Here is a 19,857-nt window from a genome sequence, read left to right on the forward strand (position 1 = left end):
GATCTGAGGTAAGGGGCTACTTATAAGCATCTAGCACTTGAACAATCAAAACCTGTGTGGTAATTTTTCTTTGTTTCTGCAGGTGATGCTGACCCTCAGCTGTGCAAGAACTGATGTCTTCAAACATTAAACAAAAGAAAAATTGCATTGATTGTCAATCATCTTGGTTTTAGATGTTGCAGTGTGCTGCCAACTCTACGGACCGTGAACCAAATCTTCTAAATACAATAATGTTCACTGAATAATGGGTATTATGGCCTGTAAATAAATGCAGCAGGATAACTGGGTGCCAAACTTCTACTGCTAGTGAGCTGAAAATACATTCCTGTGTCTAAGCCGCTCCCCAAGTAACACAAAAACATTGCTGGCATGAGTAAACCCATCATATGTTCCTACATCAGGTTTCTTACAACTGTGTATTGAACAGTAAGAAGAAAGTCGAGTTAGTTTTGTTCACCTTTTTTTTTTTTTTTTTTTTCTTTTCTGATTTGGTGAACATGAATTTCCTGAATAACCCATAACTATCTTGCTGGCTGACGAACCTTGCCAGCCCGCTCTCTGCAACCACAACACTCAAGTTTGAGCTGAGCTAACATTAGCTGGTTTTGTTGATGCTGTAAGGCCTCAGATGTGCAACCGTAAATGTCCTATGAATTTTTAGCACAACATTAGCATAGCTGTAGGATTTAGATATACCGATATGAGGTATATTTTCAATGCAAACTCAGTGCTATATGTTGGTTTTTGAAACATAATCTAAATTAAGTTTAAGTGTTCATTAAAACCTAAGAATTGTACGTTCAGAATCATAGGTCATATCTATGGAGGCTTGTTTCCTGCACTGGGAAAAAACAAAAGTGTAAGTCAGAAATGTTTTTTAAAAATAGCTTTTATGTTATCTTAGATTTTCAATTTATTCCAATATTTCATTTTTAAGTCAAAGTTCCACAATACTAACCTGAAGATTTTGACATATTGACTGTTTGAAAAAAGAAAAGAAAAAGCAGGCAGTATATAAACAATATAAGATTAGGTTGACAACTTGTTCCCCTTGGATGGTTACGCTCATTTGCTCCTAACTGTTCAGTAGATAGGTAAAACACTTCCAAGTTGCAAGCTAAATGCAGGTTTTACCAGGTGTGGTTAATCACTGTAATTGCAACTGCACCAATATAAAGCGAACAGCAACCACACACCAGTTAAAGCACAAACCTGCAGCGCCCTCATGTTTTTCATCCCGACTTGCTGTAGATGACTCGTGCTGCTTTTTGAGTTAGACATGGGGCTCAAGCTTGTTTTGAAGTGAGTAGTGAAATTTAATGCTGTCTGATTTAGTAGTTTATCTACAGAGACTTGTTTGTTTTTTCACAGGGTTTCCTGCATTTGTTTCCTGCTTTTCAGCAGTGGATCTTGTTTCTCTGTAACAATGAAAGGTAAGCTATTCCTTCAACTTCAGAATGCCCAGAAGCTTAAATTAACTTTGTTTTACAAGCTTACATTTAGTTGAAATCTTTTAATTCAGGGCAAACTAGCCCAGCTGTAACTGCCAGTGCTAGAAGTGCTAGCAATAAAAAACAGAACTGATCGTTAACCCAGGCCTTTACCGATCTGGTATGGGGAATCTCATTCATTTTTATACATTTAAACAAATGCAGTTTCTGATCTTGTGTACCCTTGGCAATTCCACCATCTTAAATTCTACAAATTATACTAACTCTTGGGTCAAACTTCAGCTGATGTGGAAAGTGTGTACAGTGTGGTTTTGTTTTTGTTTTGTTTTTTTGCATTAAAAATGCAGGAAAGCATGAGGCTTGGAATACAGAGACTTCCCCTATCGAAGATATAGTAACGATAGGCATAGTCTGGCTCGTCTGTTATTCCAAATGAATTTGGTGCGTATTTTTTTTGCCTTTGTGAAGAAGTCATCTGGAGGACTAAAGAGGAATGTTTACGCGTCCAATCAGAGATTGGCGGCATAGTCAATCAATTGATTCAACAACAGAGTTGATTGTTGGAGCATGGTTTGCACATGCCAAATCATCTATCTTTGGAGTGAATTTTTTTTATATTTATCTCACACACACACACACACACGGGTAAGACTGTCTCAGGCAACTTGAACGGTTGTTTGAATGGGTGGTTTAATTCTCTGAGAATGTTAAGAGGATGGCCGATTTGGCTTGACTAATTTTATACCCAGAGATGTTGTAGGGTAAATTGTTTTGAGTAGCTGGGGAACTGAGCTCTTTAATTTGGATAGCATTAAAATGTCATCTGCTCTCTATAGCTTCATGCTGGTTTTCAACGACAACTTTATCCTGGGTAAATTTAGAAAGGCCAAGCACTACCCCCTTACTGCTCAGTTCTTACCTGTACTCCACAAAAGTGTGTGTGTGTGAGATCTGAAAGATGCATTGAATCCGTTTGTTAAAAATACCATTTGTGTCTGGTTTGATGCACTTAAGCTTAAAAATGAAACAGGAGCACTATCCTAATTCTCACCGATTTGGGGCAATAAGGCCTTTGACCCTGGTTGGAAAGATTCTGGTTTTAAAATGTGGGCTGCCAGAGGTTTGTGTAAAGTTGCAGACCTATTTGACAAGGACACCCTAATGTGCTTTAATGACTTGACATGGAAATTTGGCATTGCAACCAAACATTTCTACAGATCAGAAGCTTCATTTCAAAAACTCAAATCCCTAACACTGCCCACTCTAAACTCATTAAAGGACACAGCAATAAACCATCAGCTGATGAAGGGTTTAATATCCCGTCTTTATAACAACCCCAGGGACAGCTCTCAAACGTCCTCAGAAAAAAAAAAAAAAGATTTGAATGGTGTCAAGACTTAAAGTGTAGAATAACCACAGCGGAATGTCAAAAAGCCTACTTGAAAGCCCAAACACAATCTATAAACACCCGATTTAATCTAATCCAGTATATATTAGAACATGTATCACCCCAACTTTATTAAACAATGTGGGGATAAAGGTACACTGATGCATTGCCTATGTGAATGTCCAGAAATCCCAAAATTTTGGACAGAAGTTTTAGATGTATTACAGTGTTAAGCTGAATCCATGTCCTAAATCCTAGCGATTTTCCCCACTGAGCAAAGTTCACCAAAGACCACAATCATCTGCCTGTTGCAGGCAAAATATAGCATAGCCAATAAATAAATATTTTGGAAAAAATGCAGGAAAGCTCTTGATTAAAAGAACATGTGGACATGCGGCGAGTGCTACGCTGTGGGCTCTTGCTGAATGAAGCTAGAACAGCCACTGATGTTTCTTCATTAGTGACAGTTTTCTTGCGTCCACATTTTGGCAAATCCAACACTGAACCAGTTTCACGAAACTTAGCCAGCAGTTTGCTGACTGTAGCATGGGAGATGGGTGGTCTCGTAAGGTGTCTTGCATTGAAATCTGCTGCAATGACCCGGTTACTGCGTTCACCAGATATCAACACAATTTCGATCCACTCCTCACGTGAAAACCTCTTCAACATGTCAATGACTGTGAAGAAAGAGAAATGTGTAAATAACTCATGAAAGAATAAAGTTAGGTTGAAACCGTGTGTGTGTGTCAGGTCAACTTGATGAGCTGAGCCTGGGCCTCCATGCATCATGTGGTCATTAAATGCACTATAACAACAAAATCTGTTCTCCAGTCTTTTACTGGGCAACCAGTCATTAGGTCAGCTTTAGGTTTTTGTGGACAATGTCAGACACTTTGACGTTTACACATTCAGCATAGGCAGACTTGGCCTTAACTGGCTGAACCTGACGCCATCACGGTCAGAGGTGATGGGTTCCAACTTTCTTTAAACTGGCTGATATGCATGGACACAAAGGTTGTCTTGCAGGTCACGTGATTCTGTCACATTGGATGAATGATGATGAAAAGCATAATGAAGTGAAAGGCAACACTAAAGCAACTACAACTCAAGACTTAAAATGGTGAGAATAACTCAAATGCACTGAAAATACTCAACCAAGACCCCAGATCCCAAAGTCAAACCATGGCCTGACAATTAAAGCTACAGTATGTCAAAGTTTAACAGATGTCAGCAGCTTGCAGAATTCTATTGAATTACCTCCAGAAACTTATTTGCGTAAGCCTGGCTACAGTAGCTAGGATAACTTATTTTCATCTGTCAGAGACACAACCTTAAATTTCAACTGTAGAAGGCAGTCAGTCCGCTGTTTACCTCAGCTTTCAATGCCAGGTGAGACGCAGTTGAACGATTTATCAGCCGGAAAGTGACTGTTAGGGCATTGGAGCCTAATGTTAGCTTAGAACTGGCTGCTGGCTGCGCTTGTCAGCTTTCCAGAGATGAGAGGGTCACGTGTCTGACCTGGGAGCATGTTTTTGTGTTAGAGCTCTGACTTAAATGAAGACAACATTTTAATAAGATGCCAGTGGCGTTCTCTTTCCTTGTGTTTTTGTGAAGGGGATAAAATGTAGGGTATGACGGTGCAGAATGAATCTCTAAATGTACCTTCACGCAAACACCTGTGACTTCTTTCTCCTTCGGTTTGCACATTGCATCTCCGCTCTCTAGCACCACATACGTAAAACACCATTAGTTGCAAGGCAAATGTCCTTTCCCTCCACTGTATTCAGATATAGTGGCTTCCACAAACTGCCAACCCACTGATATTTATTCTAGATTAATTATATGGGTCCGGTTAATGGAAGATGTAATTAGACACTAATCTGTATATTTGAGTACAGTATCCTTTTTACTAAATTACTGATTTTACATTATATTTTTTGTTATATCATGAAGGCAGAAGAAATGAATCAAATCTACTCTATTTTATTCTAAGCGCTCTGATTTTGAACACATTTTGAAATGGGAGTTTCCCCTATCGTTGAATTTGTTGGTTTCTTCTCTTCATGTTTTCCCTCCATGTGGTTGTATGTGTTTTATGCAAACACTTGAATACCTCGGAGAAGACGAACACTGTTAATCTTCTCTGGCGATCCGCCTGGCTGTCACTGAAACGCCAGCATTGGCACTGAGTGACTTCAGAGATCGAATGAAAGGAGGCATGAGCACAATCCTGGCCGCTTTCTCCTGGAGATGAAAGAATGTGTCACAAAGAGCTCTTAAGTGTGGTTGTGTTTCTCTGTGCAACCTTTCACCTCTGCTGCAGCAACATTTCTACATGTGGAACAAAAGCTTCAAACAGGGGAAGCTAGTGCAATACTGAGCACTTGTTCTGTTTATTTAACAATGTCATCAAAGAAGGCAAAAAGCTGACCAATGAGGTGTCGTAGTCACATCTTCATTATGTTAAACATAAGCATAGTGATGCGTGTTTGAGTGCACAGAGCTCTGAATGTAATGTGACAGAAGAACGTCCATAACTGAAACGTTGAATCAGCATTATGTATATAATAAGGGCCTCAATACAGAACCTTGTGGCACACCATAGGTGAGGGAAGTGGAAGATGACTGTACTTAAAACCTCAGCTTGGATAACAGATTCTGGTCATCATACCTCTTAGATTAAAATATATTACAGATGTTATATGCAGACGACAGCGTTTCATCGTGTCATCCTGCTGATTTATGAGCACAAACTTGGATAAATTTGTGATTTGCTCAGTTGCCTTGATGCTGCTGCTATAAGCACTCAAGAGGTTTCACATAGTCCTGAACCTGATGGAGACTCCATATTGATATTGGGAACAGTGGAGCAGTTTTCACTGACTGAGTGCAGACTAACAACTGTTTAGAGCAATCTGAAGGCAACACAAACATCTCAAAGATCTGTTGCATATTCAAATGGAGTTTGGATTTCTGGCACTTCATCGCCTGGAAGAAGTTTTACTTCTTCAATTATCCGATTCAGGGTGCTTGTTAATTGTGCATATTACTATTAAGATATTTCTCTCTGATTTCTGCCAGTGCTGGACCCACCCACTATGCATCATATGCTTTATTTCCAGAAGTTTCTGATTGGAGCAAATTCCAACTTCACAGCCTGTACATGGCTGATTACTGCAGGGAATAAGTGAGATTTGTGGGCATGCACTGGGCTGAAAATCAAGTTGTTGATGCAGTAGTTGAGCATTACACAGGCTGCAATGATCATGTGACTGTGCAACATGGTTTCTCTGCTTGTTTATTACGTGTCTGCCTCACACATGTAACATTTCAGTCTGGGCTGACTGATGTTCATCGGGTAGAAAGAGCTGCAGTTTTATAAAAGAGTGAAACATTTCCATAATGGCACAAACAGATTTCTGTGTTTGCTGTTAATGACCTGAAAAGTTTGTGGTTAATATGATTTTTGATTTTCAGCTTTTCCTGTTGTACATGTTTCTGAGAGATGGAGCGCCACACTTTCAGCGCCATGCTGGACCCTGGTGTGCTGGGATTGGCTGCTCGGTGTCTGTCAGTCAGAACAACAAACGTGGTGAAATCTCTGCAGCGATTTCTTCTCTGAGTTCATGTTTTCAGGATCAGTGAGAGACACTCCAGAGGACACCTGCAAGCTGCCTCGGATCACCCAACTTCCTTTCTCAGGGCTCTCTGTGACCTTCATCCTTGACTCTGAATGCTAATCAGCTCTGACCTCTCCATCTGGATCCACTCAACATCACAGCGCTCCACCTGTTCCACATCTCCACCCAGGGACATTTTTGGAGGTGACATTGAAGCCAGACTTGAGTTTGGTTGTTGAATTTCCTTTTTTCTTTTTTGACTGTTGATGAAAATTTGCATTTCCCCCTCAAATCTCAGTATTTTGGAAGCGTGGTGATGCTGCTGCCTTCACCTTTGTCCTACATTTAACATTAAAGTCGCGTACTTGTCGGGTTCCTGTGCAGTAAAACAACAGTCTGGCTCTCCCTCACCTTAACACAGTGAGGAAGATTTAAATGAAATACTGACATTAATCTTGAACTGATCCAAAGCTTCAAACAGCAACATGACAGTAACTTTAAAGTGCAATTATTGTGCTCAATTTCATTCTTGGACTATGCTAAAGGAGCTTTGCATGATCGCGGTTTGTAATAATCCTTTATCTCACAGTTCCTGCTCCGTCTGCAACGAGCTGTTAGAAAAGGTTTTCCGTCTCTGTGAGTCTGCAGAGCTTTGCCTCAGCTCACCGACAACCAGCAGCCCAAAGCTTTCCAGCAAACTCCATCGTGGAAACGCTCATCTGGCTTTTGTTCAGCTTCACATTCAATTTGCATGTACAAACTCCAACAGCCTGCAATTACCTGAAGGGCCAATTAGATGCCAAAATTAATGATGTAATTGTTATTAATGATCTGTCCTCCATCTTTACCATATCAAAGGGAGGTTCAGTCAGTGGGTCTGAACACTCACATCAAACAGCTTTCAATCTGTGGGCATCAAGTACAAGTCAGGGCTTAGGTTTAAATTCAAACCACCATCGATATCTGTGAGTTTAAGGTCATTTGTATTACATCACACAACTTTATTAGTTTATGTGTGATGATGTGTGCCATCCAGACAGTGTCACTAACGAGAGCAGAGAACAATCAGGACGGATTTTCCCCTCATTCCCGACATTCACCCTGTTAGCTTGGTGCCATTTAAAGTCTCTGACAGACACTCCTGACGTTCCTGAGATATTTAACCTCATTTGTGTCTGTTATTAAGTGCACAGTATTGTTGTTCAGCAGCTGCAGATTCAAACAAAGATGAAGGATTCTTGAGCAAAGAATCTTTGATTAAATTGATCTGCTAAAGGAAAGAAGTACCTTTAAAGAGTTATCGGTTTAACAGTGAGAGGAAAAGCCTGTGAGCGGTGCTGTAAACACAATTTTACATTTTACTATAAACTGAAAACTCGGTGACAGAAAAATCTTGTTTTTACAGTGCTGATGTAAAGGATGAATTATTTTAAAGATTGTTTATGACTGTTGGGTGTTTTTTTTTTTTTTTTTTTTTTTTTAATTTATTTATTTATTTATTTTTTGCTATGACAAGAGAGGGAAAAAAAGTCACGAACATATAAATTGTGTCTGTTTCACTTATTTCATTACAAAAATCCCTGATCTCCCTGCGTGGGCTGTAACACATAAATGGCCTGTATTTGTACAGCGCTTTTTCTAGTCCCTAAGGACCCCAAAGCTTTACATATCCAGTCATCCACACATTCACACACTGGTGATGGCAGCTACATGTAGCCACAGCCACCCTGGGGCGCACTGACAGAGGCGAGGCTGCCGGACACTGGCGCCACCGGGCCCTCTGACCACCACCAGTAGGCAACGGGTGAAGTGTCTTGCCTAAGGGCACAACGACAAAGACTGTCTGAGCCGGGGCTCGAACCGGCAACCTTCCGATTACAAGGCGAACTCCTAACTCTTGAGCCATAAACACGTCATCAGAGCCACGAATGGGTCCATGCAGTGTCCGAATACTGGACACCAAATATATCAGTAAAAGTATTTGTCATCATGTCGTGGTAGCAACAACTGATTAGTTGTTAGTCTGTGTGATCAATCATGAACTTTAACACTGAAATCAGGATTTAGAAGATAAACTCAGTGATCATAAAGCAGGATGAGGTTTGTTTTTAAAATTCAGATTTGAGCAGAATTCCAACAAATGACATTTGACAAACACACAATTGCCTGTTTGACTCAATGGATCATTTTGGATTTGTGCTTTTCGTCGGATCTTCTCGAGCTTCACGTGGTGGTGGGGAAAGTACCAGAGGAACCAAAACTGTGGAGATTTGGTCCAAATGAAAGAGACTAAGTGAGTCTCAAGCAAAGAGTTTAATGTATAAAGAGCGTTAACAGGAAATGGTAAGGCGTTCCAGTGACTCGGACAAACTCTGTCATCTGTTTTTATGTCCAGATGTTGGAATATTGGGAATGAGCATAACAGAGCTCAGTGACAAATACAGGACGACCTCCTGCCTTCAATCTGAAGTCGGGATGATGATGATAATGATGAGTATCCATTTTTTTACATCCTCTCAAATGTTTGATGGAAAAATCATCCACACTTAAATGACCCGACAACAGGAAAAAAATCCCCTCATTTAAAGTCACAAGCAGAAGGTCAAAGGTTAATCCCGGTCTGCTCACAGGTCCTGGACTTGACCGGGTATCACGTAACAGTCTGCCGGTGCATCGTGTCCAAAGGGCATCATGTCCAGAGAGATCTCGGCCTCGCACTCGTGCCGCAGGATGGCGGGCAGCAGCAAGTTCCGGCGGTTCCTGGAATCAACGGAAGTGGCCGAAACTTTATCGAAGTCGCGCTCGAGCTCTGTCGGCGCAGCGCACACCTCCTTCTGCAGGGTGGTGTCGTGGTGGGACGCCAGCTCGTTACTGAAGTCCACCGCCTCCACCGCCGAGGTGGCGCAGTAGCGGCTGCAGCCCAGGATGGTGGAGAAGGCCTTCCGGAAGTCTGCGTTGAAGGCGTAGATGACCGGGTTCAGGGACGAGTTGGCCCAGCCGAACCACACGAACACGCTGAACGTGGTGTCGCTGACGCAGGGCGGCGCGCCCAGGCGCTCCAGGCGGCAGAAGGGAACCATGCAGTTGAGCACGAAGAACGGCAGCCAGCAGAACACGAACACGCCCATGATGACCGACAGCGTCTTCAGCACTTTGGTCTCGCGGCGGAAGGAAGTCTTCAGAGAGCTCTCCTCGTGCGCGGAGGCGCGGGCCCGCCGGTGCACAGCGCGGCAGCCCCTTTCTAGCGACGAGATCCGCCGGATCTGCGTGCGCGCGATGCGGAAGATGCGCGTGTACGTGCCCACCATGATGAGCACGGGGATGTAGAAGCTGATGAGGGAAGAGGAGATGGCATAGGTGCGATTCAGGCTCGCGTTGCAGTCCCCCGGGTCCGTGGCGTTCTGCGCGCCCGCGCGGTGCCAGTTGAGCTGCACGGGAATGAAGGAGATGAGTACAGACAGCGTCCACGCCACACCGATCATCACGCACGCGAACCTGCGCGTCATCCTGCGCTCGTAGCGGAACGGGCTGGAGATGGCCCAGTAGCGGTCCATGCTGATGATGCACAGGTGGAGGATAGAGGCCGTGGAGCACATGATGTCGAACGCCACCCACGTGTCGCAGAAGCGGCCGAACAGCCAGACGCCGGCCACCTCGGACACGGCCCTCCACGGCATCACTAGCACGGCCACGAACAGGTCGGACACGGCCAGAGAGATGACGAAGGCGTTGGTGACTTTGGAGCGAAGGTGGCGGAACTTGATGACGGCGGCGCACACCAGCGCGTTCCCCAGCAGCGTGGACACGATCAGGACGCACAGGACGCATCCGGTGAGCGCGCGGAGGCTGAGGTCACTCCCGTGCGCGGGGCTGTCCGCTGCCGCCGTGACCACTGGGTGCTGGCTCTGGTCCTGCCGCTGGTTCCGCGTGTGGTTGTAGAAAGTCTCCATGGACACTTGGACTGTCCCTCCCTGAGGTATACTGAATCCACGCGAGCTCAGAGCTCTTCAACACTTATATATAGCGCACGTGAAACGCACACTTCAAATGTTTCGGTCTGTAAAAGAACAACCAAAAAAACAACAACCCCGAAACAAAATCACCTCCAGGCTGAAGTGAAATATCTGAACCGAAGCGTGGAAAGTTCACGCCGAGTTCGTTTGCTTCAGTTTCTTTATGTTTTTAATGTGCCAAAGACGTCTGCTCTCGTGTTAACAGGTCACGGGAGAAACAAACACTTCCACCCACTGTTTAACAAACTTTGGAAACAGCAGTTTCATTAACGAGTGATCCGGTTCTCAGGAGCAGACCCAGGCACCATCTGGACATGTCTCCACCCGTCGCAGGGCTAACAGGTAGACAGAAGCACCAGCCGACCCGACGTGTGTGTCCCACTGTGGGAGGGTACCTGCAGAGAGCCACAGACACTCTAGCCGGGCCCGGTGTTCCAGATCAACTGGCGTTTAGATCAACTGGCGTTGGTCGAACAGATGTGTGGCAGTCTTGCGTTTCAGGAGCTCCTACCGACAAACCAGCAAAAAAACGCCAAATGTGTCATCTGTGACACTTGTGAGGTTGTCTCAAACACACTCCGTCAGTCTTGATGCTGTTGAACAACAAAATGTTTAAAAATGTGGCGAGTTCACCTGGTGATATCCTCATGCGCGACGCGATCGCGAAAACAGCAAACAAGTAACACCACGCCGTTGTTGTTCACAGGACAGCAAGAGTAAACGATCGGGAGACTCTTGTCGTCGTTATCGTTCCACTCGCACGGTTTATGTCACCGAATTCAGCGTTTTTGCTCCACAACTAAAGCGAGCAGTTTGCTCTGTGCACTAACATGGAGTCGAGTCAACCAGCGCCACCTCTGGCCAAGTGCCACAGCCTACAGCCAGATCAACTGGTGACACACATCTGCAGCACGTTTGAATTCGTGTCATGCACATTTGTACCTTTCAATTGTGTGTTTGTGCGTCATGCAAATAAACCTTTGAAATGAATGAAATGATATCATGTATTTATTATCAGCCTACATTTGTACAAAATGCCAAATGACATACACATAAGAATCACCATCCTGATATCAATACTTTTGCCCATACGAAAAATGTCGTGAACACACTGATATTTCACCAGTGTTGTAACATCACATGTCGTTAGCGTAGTCTGTCTGTGTCTGCCCTCTGCAAACAAACATGTTAGAGTTGGTTGTGATATACAGTCTGCACAAGTGTGGTCAATCTAATAAACATTTATAAGGAGATGGCAGTTACTGTGAATGTACAGCAGTTACACAGTGATTAGTAATAAACAGTCAGACAATGACTCTGACAATCTCATTCAATCTTGCAGACTGAATGCACCTTCTGTGGAAAGTGGTACCACACGGTGTGTGTGGACTTCCCCTGTGCAGAAGGCGACTACAAATGTTGTGGGTGCTAAATAAACAGAAACAAATGATCCCTGTTGTCTTTGCTTACTGATTGTTGTCAGTGTTGACAATCCACATTGCTGGCATTGCATCTTTCAACATGTTTGTGGGTAGATTTAGATGCACCACGTGTGAGTGCAGCCACTCAGCCTTTACTCAATGTGATCATAGCAGCAGGTGCAGATGTGTGTCACAAGTTAATCTAGTGGTAGGCTATGGTACTTGGCCACAGGTGGCAGCAGTGGACTGACCTGCATTGGGGACTGGTCCAGCTGCTATGTGGTAGTCAGTAGATGGGCTCCACATTGGGGATTATATGCAAGTTTTGGGGACTGTTTATTGCTGATCACTGTGTGACTGCTGTACATTCAGCGTAGCTGCCATCCCCTTACGGATCGTTATGGGATTGACCACACTTATGCAGACTGTATATCACATCCAACTCTGAAATGTGCGTTTGCAGAGGGGAGACACAGGCAGACTATGCTGGCGACATGTGAGTTACAACACTGGTGAAATATTGGTGTGTCATATATTTGTTCACGACATTTTTCTTATGGGCAAAAGTATTGATATCAGGATGGTGATTCTTATGTGTATGTCATTTGGCATTTTGTACAAATGTAGGCTGATAATAAATACATGATATCATTTCATTCATTTCAAAGGTTTATTTGCATGACGCACAAACACACAATTGAAAGGTACAAATGTGCATGACACGAATTCAAACGTGCTGCAGATGTGTGTCACCAGTTGATCTGGCTGTAGGCTGTGGCACTTGGCCAGAGGTGGCGCTGGTTGACTCGACTCCATGTTAGTGCACAGAGCAAACTGCTCGCTTTAGTTGTGGAGCAAAAACGCTGAATTCGGTGACATAAACCGTGCGAGTGGAACGATAACGACGACAAGAGTCTCCCGATCGTTTACTCTTGCTGTCCTGTGAACAACAACGGCGTGGTGTTACTTGTTTGCTGTTTTCGCGATCGCGTCGCGCATGAGGATATCACCAGGTGAACTCGCCACATTTTTAAACATTTTGTTGTTCAACAGCATCAAGACTGACGGAGTGTGTTTGAGACAACCTCACAAGTGTCACAGATGACACATTTGGCGTTTTTTTGCTGGTTTGTCGGTAGGAGCTCCTGAAACGCAAGACTGCCACACATCTGTTCGACCAACGCCAGTTGATCTAAACGCCAGTTGATCTGGAACACCGGAACCCCTGCTGCTGCTGCGCACACCTGTCTGTGCCTGTCAGGGTCTCTCAGGTGTCCGTCTGCGTTACCTTTAATGGACCCGCGACTTCCCCCGGGGATCAGCTGGAGCAGTAATTAAGTTCTGTGTTGGTTTCTTTGACAGAAATCTGAAGGTTTCCCGTTTTTCTTCAAGTTCAGGTGTGTCTGATGCGGATCCACAGCAGCTGCTTTCAGAGAAGAGCTCCTCGGAGTGAGGAGGTGCAGATCCTCGCTGCTGCAGAGCGAGCGCACTCACGGAGCCGCACGTTTGATGAAGGTGAGTCTGAACTGAGCTTTCCTGCCTGCAGGTCGTGAAACAGTTTGTTGAGACTTCCTCGCTGTGTGTCGCTCTCGGTCCTGCACAGCTTTAGTCTTCGCCTCACAGAACCTTATAAATAAAACTGCTTTCCCAGCTGCTCTCGGTGACCTCCGGCGTTTATAAGAGTTCTTTAAAAAAAAAAAACCTATAGTTTTAAAATCCAACATCATCAGCGGATTATAGAAAAAAAGTTTATCGTACCAGACAAAGAAAAATTAACTTACAGGTTTCGTTTCATTCATATATTTTTGTGGGCGCGATAATTAAAAGGATACGTTATAAACTCGTGTTGTTCGTTCTTTTATTCGTTTTTCATTTACATATAAAAGCCATTTAAATATTTTGCATGTACAGAGGCTGAATTCTGAAGCATGTTTTTTCTTCCTTTATTGCCATTTTTGGGTTGTTGTTAATAATCAGCACCATAATAATAAAACGTGGGACACTGAGTCTGCGATGAGACGTAAGCTGAACTTTAACCTCTGTCATAAAAGAAAACGATATGAAATATAGATGTGAACACCTCTGATGGGCCACCAGTAACACGCGGTCAATAGATTAGTTATCAATTAATTATCCAGATATTAGGAAGAAAACAGAAGCTCGAAACATGATCACGTGTTCAGTTTTTAAGACTTTGGTGACGTCACTGAAGCTGTCAGGTGTCTTTCTTTCCTTCAAAGCTCAGGTGCCTCAAAGGCAGTGAAACTCTGCCCTCTGGTGGACACACGTCACCATCACAGCCTGGCTTCATGTTTCCTGTGATGCTGTCAGGTTTCTGGGAGTCCTGGGCAGTGGCGGTCCTAGCCTGTTTGGCGCCCTGGGTGAACCCTCCCTCAATCATAATTCGTTGTACAATGATAAAAAGACAAATTGACAATGATTAATTAATATTGTGCTGGAAACAGTCCAAAAGATTCAGTTGGCTACATCAGTGTCTACTGTTTACTATCATAGCTAAGTGGCTTACAAACGTAAACAGACGTTTCCACTATCCCTGCTAATTAATGTTTTCTTGTTGTATCTCTGTGGTCAGTGCTATGAGTGGTTGAGGGTCACAGATGCCAACAGACTCCATAAACTGATCCACAAGGCCAGTAATGTTGTGGGGATGGAGCTGGACTCTGTTAGGGTGGTGTCTGAGAGGCCGATGTTGTCCAAGATAAGGACAATCATGGAGAACACCTCCCACCCACTCCATGACGTACTGACTAGTCACAGGAGCACGCTCAGTGAGAGACTGAGGTCACCAAAGAGCACCACTGAAGGACACCGGAAGTAATTCCTGCCCGTGGCCGTCTCCCTGTACAACTCCTCCATCGAACACACTGTAAACACTGCAATAGTTACATCCTTTTTACACACGCTCTTTTCTGCTCTGGAATATTCTCGTCAATCACCTCTGTTAATCCTTGATATTTATAATTGAGTGATCTGTATATATTAGTGCTATTTCATACATGTTTGGAGTTTAGTCTGTTACTATTTTTACCATTTCTTCTTGGAGCAACTGTAACCCACATAATTTCCTTAGGGATTAATAAAGTATTCTGACTCTGATTGGTTCAGGATGACCTGCCATTATCCAATCACACATCTACTTATCTGCATCTTTTGCTCGTTTCTCCTCCTCTTCTATTTTTTCTAAACTGAGCACCTGATGGCTTTGAACTTTTCTTGTCCATCTTCCATATGTTTTTAATTTTGCACTCCAGTATGAACACTCATCCCCCAACCCGAGGATCACCACAACATAAACTAACAGACCTACACCTTAGTTCACAGGTTCAGTTTGTCTAAGGTTTATTTCTGGGATTTCGCACAACCCAGGATTCAGATTATGAATACTTGATGGGCTTGGATTTACAACATTATGAATGAAATATTGTGTGTGAGATTTTAAATCGTCAAACTGTAAATTTTAAATTGTTATTGATCCCTTTACCCTTGATCCTATTATCATTATTGATCCTAAAGTGTATATTTATTTCCTTACTCTTCTTATAGTTATTGTTTGTTTACTTGCACTGCTGTAACTGGAGCCTCGTCGTCTCGTGTCTCTATATACTGGACTGCAGGGGTCGGCAACCCTGTGCACGCGTGCCACCTGATGGTGCGACCATAGCTGGTCATCAGGCATACCGGGCATTTGCTCGGTGGGCCGATGGTGGGGTGTGTTTTTTTTTTTTTTTTTTTTTTTCTTTTCTTCCTTGTAATGGCAGAAACAATCAAAGGTGGTGGATTGGCCAGATGCTGGCCGATGTGTAAAAACAACTGTTGTTTGGTGGTGGCTGTGGTGGAGCTTCCACAGAGGCCAGCAGGTGGATGAGGGGAAACGGGAGGCAGGAGGAGCAGAGCCCCGAGGCTGTGAACTGAACTCCAGGTAAGAAGTTATGACTTGCAGTCTATCTGGGTCAGATATAAACCACGTTTAGTTCATTTTCGTTGTGCTGACTTTTTACAGTCAGTTAACTTGTACTGCGTGCTAGCTAGCATGACGGAGTTTCTATACAGCTGTGGGTGCTATGATGTTACTGATAGTGAACTTTATTTTATTCATAAGATTCGTAGAGTTGTCAACGGCTCCTTAAAAAATGTAATCGTCCCATATTCAGAGAAAATATTATGCATTTCATTTGAGGAGAAAAGGAACAGTTTGTCCCGGACTTCAGCTGGAATGGAAAAAAGACACAAAGCTGGAGTTATTCTGTGTTTACGCTGCAGCTGCTTCTTCTTCTCTCATCCTCCCCCCTCCCTCTCTTGTTGCTACTTCAATCATGAAACTGATCAATGATCAGCTAATCAGCTTCTCTCTCTTGTTTGTTTATCGCCCACTTTGTGCCAGAAAGAGGAAACCAGCGATGTCGCGCTAAACAGCAGCACATTTAAGCTTGATCAGCTGTTGTTAGGCAAGGCAAGTTTATTTGTATAGCACAATTCAACAACAAGGTGATTCAAAGTGCTTTACAGAGACATTAGAAACAAAAACAAGTAAAAAGCATGATTTAAATTGATTAAAACAATCAAACAAACCAACTAATTAACAAACAAACAAAACAGTATATAAAATCAGAAATAGATAAAATCAGTAGTTAAAATGTTAGTTTTGAAATTTAAGCTTAAAAGTGTGGATTTGGTGCTTTATTCAAATGCAGCTGAGAACAGGTGAGTCTTCAACCTGGATTTAAATAAACTGAGTGTTTCAGCTGATCTGAGGCTTTCTGGGAGTTTGTTCCAGATATAAGGAGCATAAAAGCTGAATGCAGCTTCTCCGTGTCTGGTTCTGACTCTGGGAACTGATAAAAGACCGGATCCAGACGACCTGAGGGATCTTGAAGGTTCATACTGGGTCAGGAGGTCACTGATGTATTTTGGTCCTTAACCATTCAGAGCTTTATAGACCAGCATCAGGACTTTAAAGTCTATCCTCTGACGGACAGGCAGCCAGTGTAAAGACCTCAGAGCTGGACTGATGTGGTCCACTTTTTTGGTCTTAGTGAGGACTCGAGCAGCAGAGTTCTGAATGAGCTGTAGTTGTCTGACTGATATTTTTTTTTTTTTTTTTTTTTTTTTTTTTTTAAGGTAGACCTGTAAAGATGCTGTTACAGTAGTCAAGCCTACTAAAGATGAATGCATGGACTAGTTTTTCCAGGTCCTGTTGAGACATCAGATCTTTTATCCTTGAAATATTCTTGAGGTGATAGTAAGCTGACTTTGTTATTGTCTTAATGTGTTTTTCTATTCAATTCAATTTTATTTGAATAGCACCAAATCACAACAAAAGTTGCCTCAAGGCCTCATAGATACAGAGAAAAACCCAACAATCATATGACCCCCTATGAGCAAGCACTTTGGCAACAGTGATCCATGAATTCACATGGTAGGATTTGTAAAGAATTTATTCGTAAATCAGGGTGGAAAATAAGTATTTGGTCACCTCAAACATGGAAAATCTCTGGCTCTCACAGACCTGTAACGTCTTCTGTAAGACGCTTTTCTGTCCCCCACTCGTTACCTGTATGAATGGCACCTGTTTGAACTCATCATCTGTATAAAAGACACCTGTCCACAGCCTCAAACAGTCAGACTCCAAACTCCGCCATGGCCAAGACCAAAGAGCTTTCGAAGGACACCAGGAAAAGTATTGTAGACCTGCACCAGACTGGGAAGAGTGAATCTACAATAGGCAAGCAGCTTGGTGTGAAAAAATCAACTGTGGGAGCAATCATCAGAAAATGGAAGACATACAAGACCACTGATAATCTCCCTCGATCTGGGGCTCCACGCAAGATCTCATCCCGTGGGGTCAAAATGATCATGAGAACGGTGCGCAAAGATCCCAGAACCACACGGGGGGACCTGGTGAATGACCTGCAGAGAGCTGGGACCAAAGTAACACAGGTCACCATCAGTAACACACTACAACGGCAGGGAATCAAATCCCGCAGTGCCAGACGTGTTCCGCTGCTGAAGCCAGTGCATGTCCAGGCCCGTCTGAAGTTTGCCAGAGAGCACATGGATGATACAGCAGAGGATTGGGAGAATGTCATGTGGTCAGATGAAACCAAAGTAGAACTTTTTGGTATAAACTCAACTCGTCGTGTTTGGAGGACGAAGAATACTGAGTTGCATCCCAAGAACACCATACCTACTGTGAAGCATGGGGGTGGAAACATCATGCTATGGGGCTGTTTTTCTGCCAAGGGGACAGGACGACTGATCCGTGTTAAGGACAGAATGAATGGGGCCATGTATCGTGAGATTTTGAGCCAAAACCTCCTTCCATCAGTGAGAACTTTGAAGATGAAACGAGGCTGGGTCTTCCAACATGACAATGATCCAAAACACACCGCCCGGGCAACAAAGGAGTGGCTCCGTAAGAAGCATTTGAAAGTCCTGGAGTGGCCTAGCCAGTCTCCAGACCTCAACCCCATAGAAAATCTGTGGCGGGAGTTGAAAGTCCGCGTTGCTCGGCGACAGCCCCAAAACATCACTGCTCTCGAGAAGATCTGCATGGAGGAATGGGCCAAAATAGCAGCTACTGTGTGTGCAAACCTGGTAAAGACCTATAGTAAACGTTTGACCTCTGTTATTGCCAACAAAAGTTATGTTACAAAGTATTGAGTTGTATTTTTGTTATTGACCAAATACTTATTTTCCACCCTGATTTACGAATAAATTCTTTACAAATCCTACCATGTGGATTCATGGATTTTTTTTTTTTTCACATTCTGTCTCTCACAGTTGAAGTGTACCTCTGGTGCAAATTACTAACCTCTGTCATCATTGTAGGTGGGGGAACTTGCACAATTGGTGGCTGACTAAATACTTTTTTGCCCCACTGTATTCTGGATCTGCTGTTGATGTACCAATTGCTTGTCTAATCTTTTGTATTTTTTTCTGTGAAGAATTTGGCAAAGTCATTGCAGGCCATGGTCGACGTTCAGCTGCCACTGGCACAGGAGGGTTTGTTAGCCTGTCAACTGTAGAAAATAAGACCCGAGCATTATGGCTGTTTTTGGTGATGATGTCAGAGAAGTAGGACCTCCTTGCACTCCTCAGTTGTAAATTATAATTGTGAAGTTTCTCTTTATAATTGTCATAATGAACCTGGAGGTTTGTTTTTCTCCATCTGCGCTCAGCTTTCCTACACTCTTCATTTTTCACTAGTGTGGAGTTTCTCCATGGAGACTTTTTCCTTCCAGAGATAACCTTCACCTTAATGGGAGCAATAGTATCCATTACATTTAACATTTTTGCATTGAAGCTATTGACGAGCTCATTGACTGACCCTCTGGACAGGTCAGGTGTTAATGGGAAGACCTGGTTAAAGATCTCACTACTGTCTTCAGTTATACACAGTTTTGTGATCACTGCTGTTGATATATTTGTGTGGGCTGAGATTTTACGGGGCGACTGTGGCGCAGGAGCTTGGGAAGCGCATCTGTAACCGGAAGGTCGCCAGTTCGATCCCTGGACTCTCTGTCCTGGTCGTTGTGTCCCTGGGCAAGACACTTTACCCTACCGCCTACTGGTGTTGGCCAGAGGGGCCGATGGCGCGATATGGCAGCCTCGCTTCTGTCAGTCTGCCCCAGGGCAGCTGTGGCTACAACTGTAGCTTGCCTCCATGAATGTGAGCGTGAATGAATATTGGCATTGTAAAGCGCTTTGGGTGCCTTGAAAATCGCTATATAAATCCAATCCATTATTATTATTATTTTACTTTCAAAGAAAACACAGTAATGATCAGACAGGCCCACATCAGACACAGTAATGTTTGAAATGCTCAGGCTCTTGGAGATCAGTAGGTCAAGAGTGTGTCCTCTATTATGTGTGGCCTCTGTTACATGCTGAGTCAGCCCAAAGTTGCCCAGAGTGTTACTCAGGTCTTTAGTCCCTTTGTCCTGA

General features: G+C 43.5%; 1 protein-coding gene and 1 long non-coding RNA gene across 2 annotated transcripts; one reads left to right on the forward strand and one right to left on the reverse strand.

The window, feature by feature from the left end:
* The first annotated feature begins 1,205 nt into the window (after positions 1 to 1,205).
* On the forward strand, positions 1,206 to 8,215 carry LOC146569236 (uncharacterized). Its single transcript, XR_014893539.1, has 3 exons — positions 1,206 to 1,302; positions 1,372 to 1,433; positions 6,316 to 8,215. It is a non-coding gene; the product is annotated as an uncharacterized LOC146569236 (long non-coding RNA).
* Positions 8,216 to 9,082: 867 nt separating this feature from the next.
* On the reverse strand, positions 9,083 to 10,408 carry LOC146569237 (D(1)-like dopamine receptor). The gene has a single exon (XM_085283467.1). It carries the CDS (start codon positions 10,406 to 10,408, stop codon positions 9,083 to 9,085), a length of 1,326 nt encoding a protein of 441 aa, XP_085139593.1.
* Positions 10,409 to 19,857: the final 9,449 nt, after the last annotated feature.

This window comes from Mchenga conophoros, linkage group LG8 (genome assembly GCF_057382185.1).
Source record: "Mchenga conophoros isolate Kocher_MC1m ecotype Shallow Benthic linkage group LG8, M_conophoros_male_GT1.1, whole genome shotgun sequence".
NCBI lineage: Eukaryota > Metazoa > Chordata > Actinopteri > Cichliformes > Cichlidae > Mchenga > Mchenga conophoros.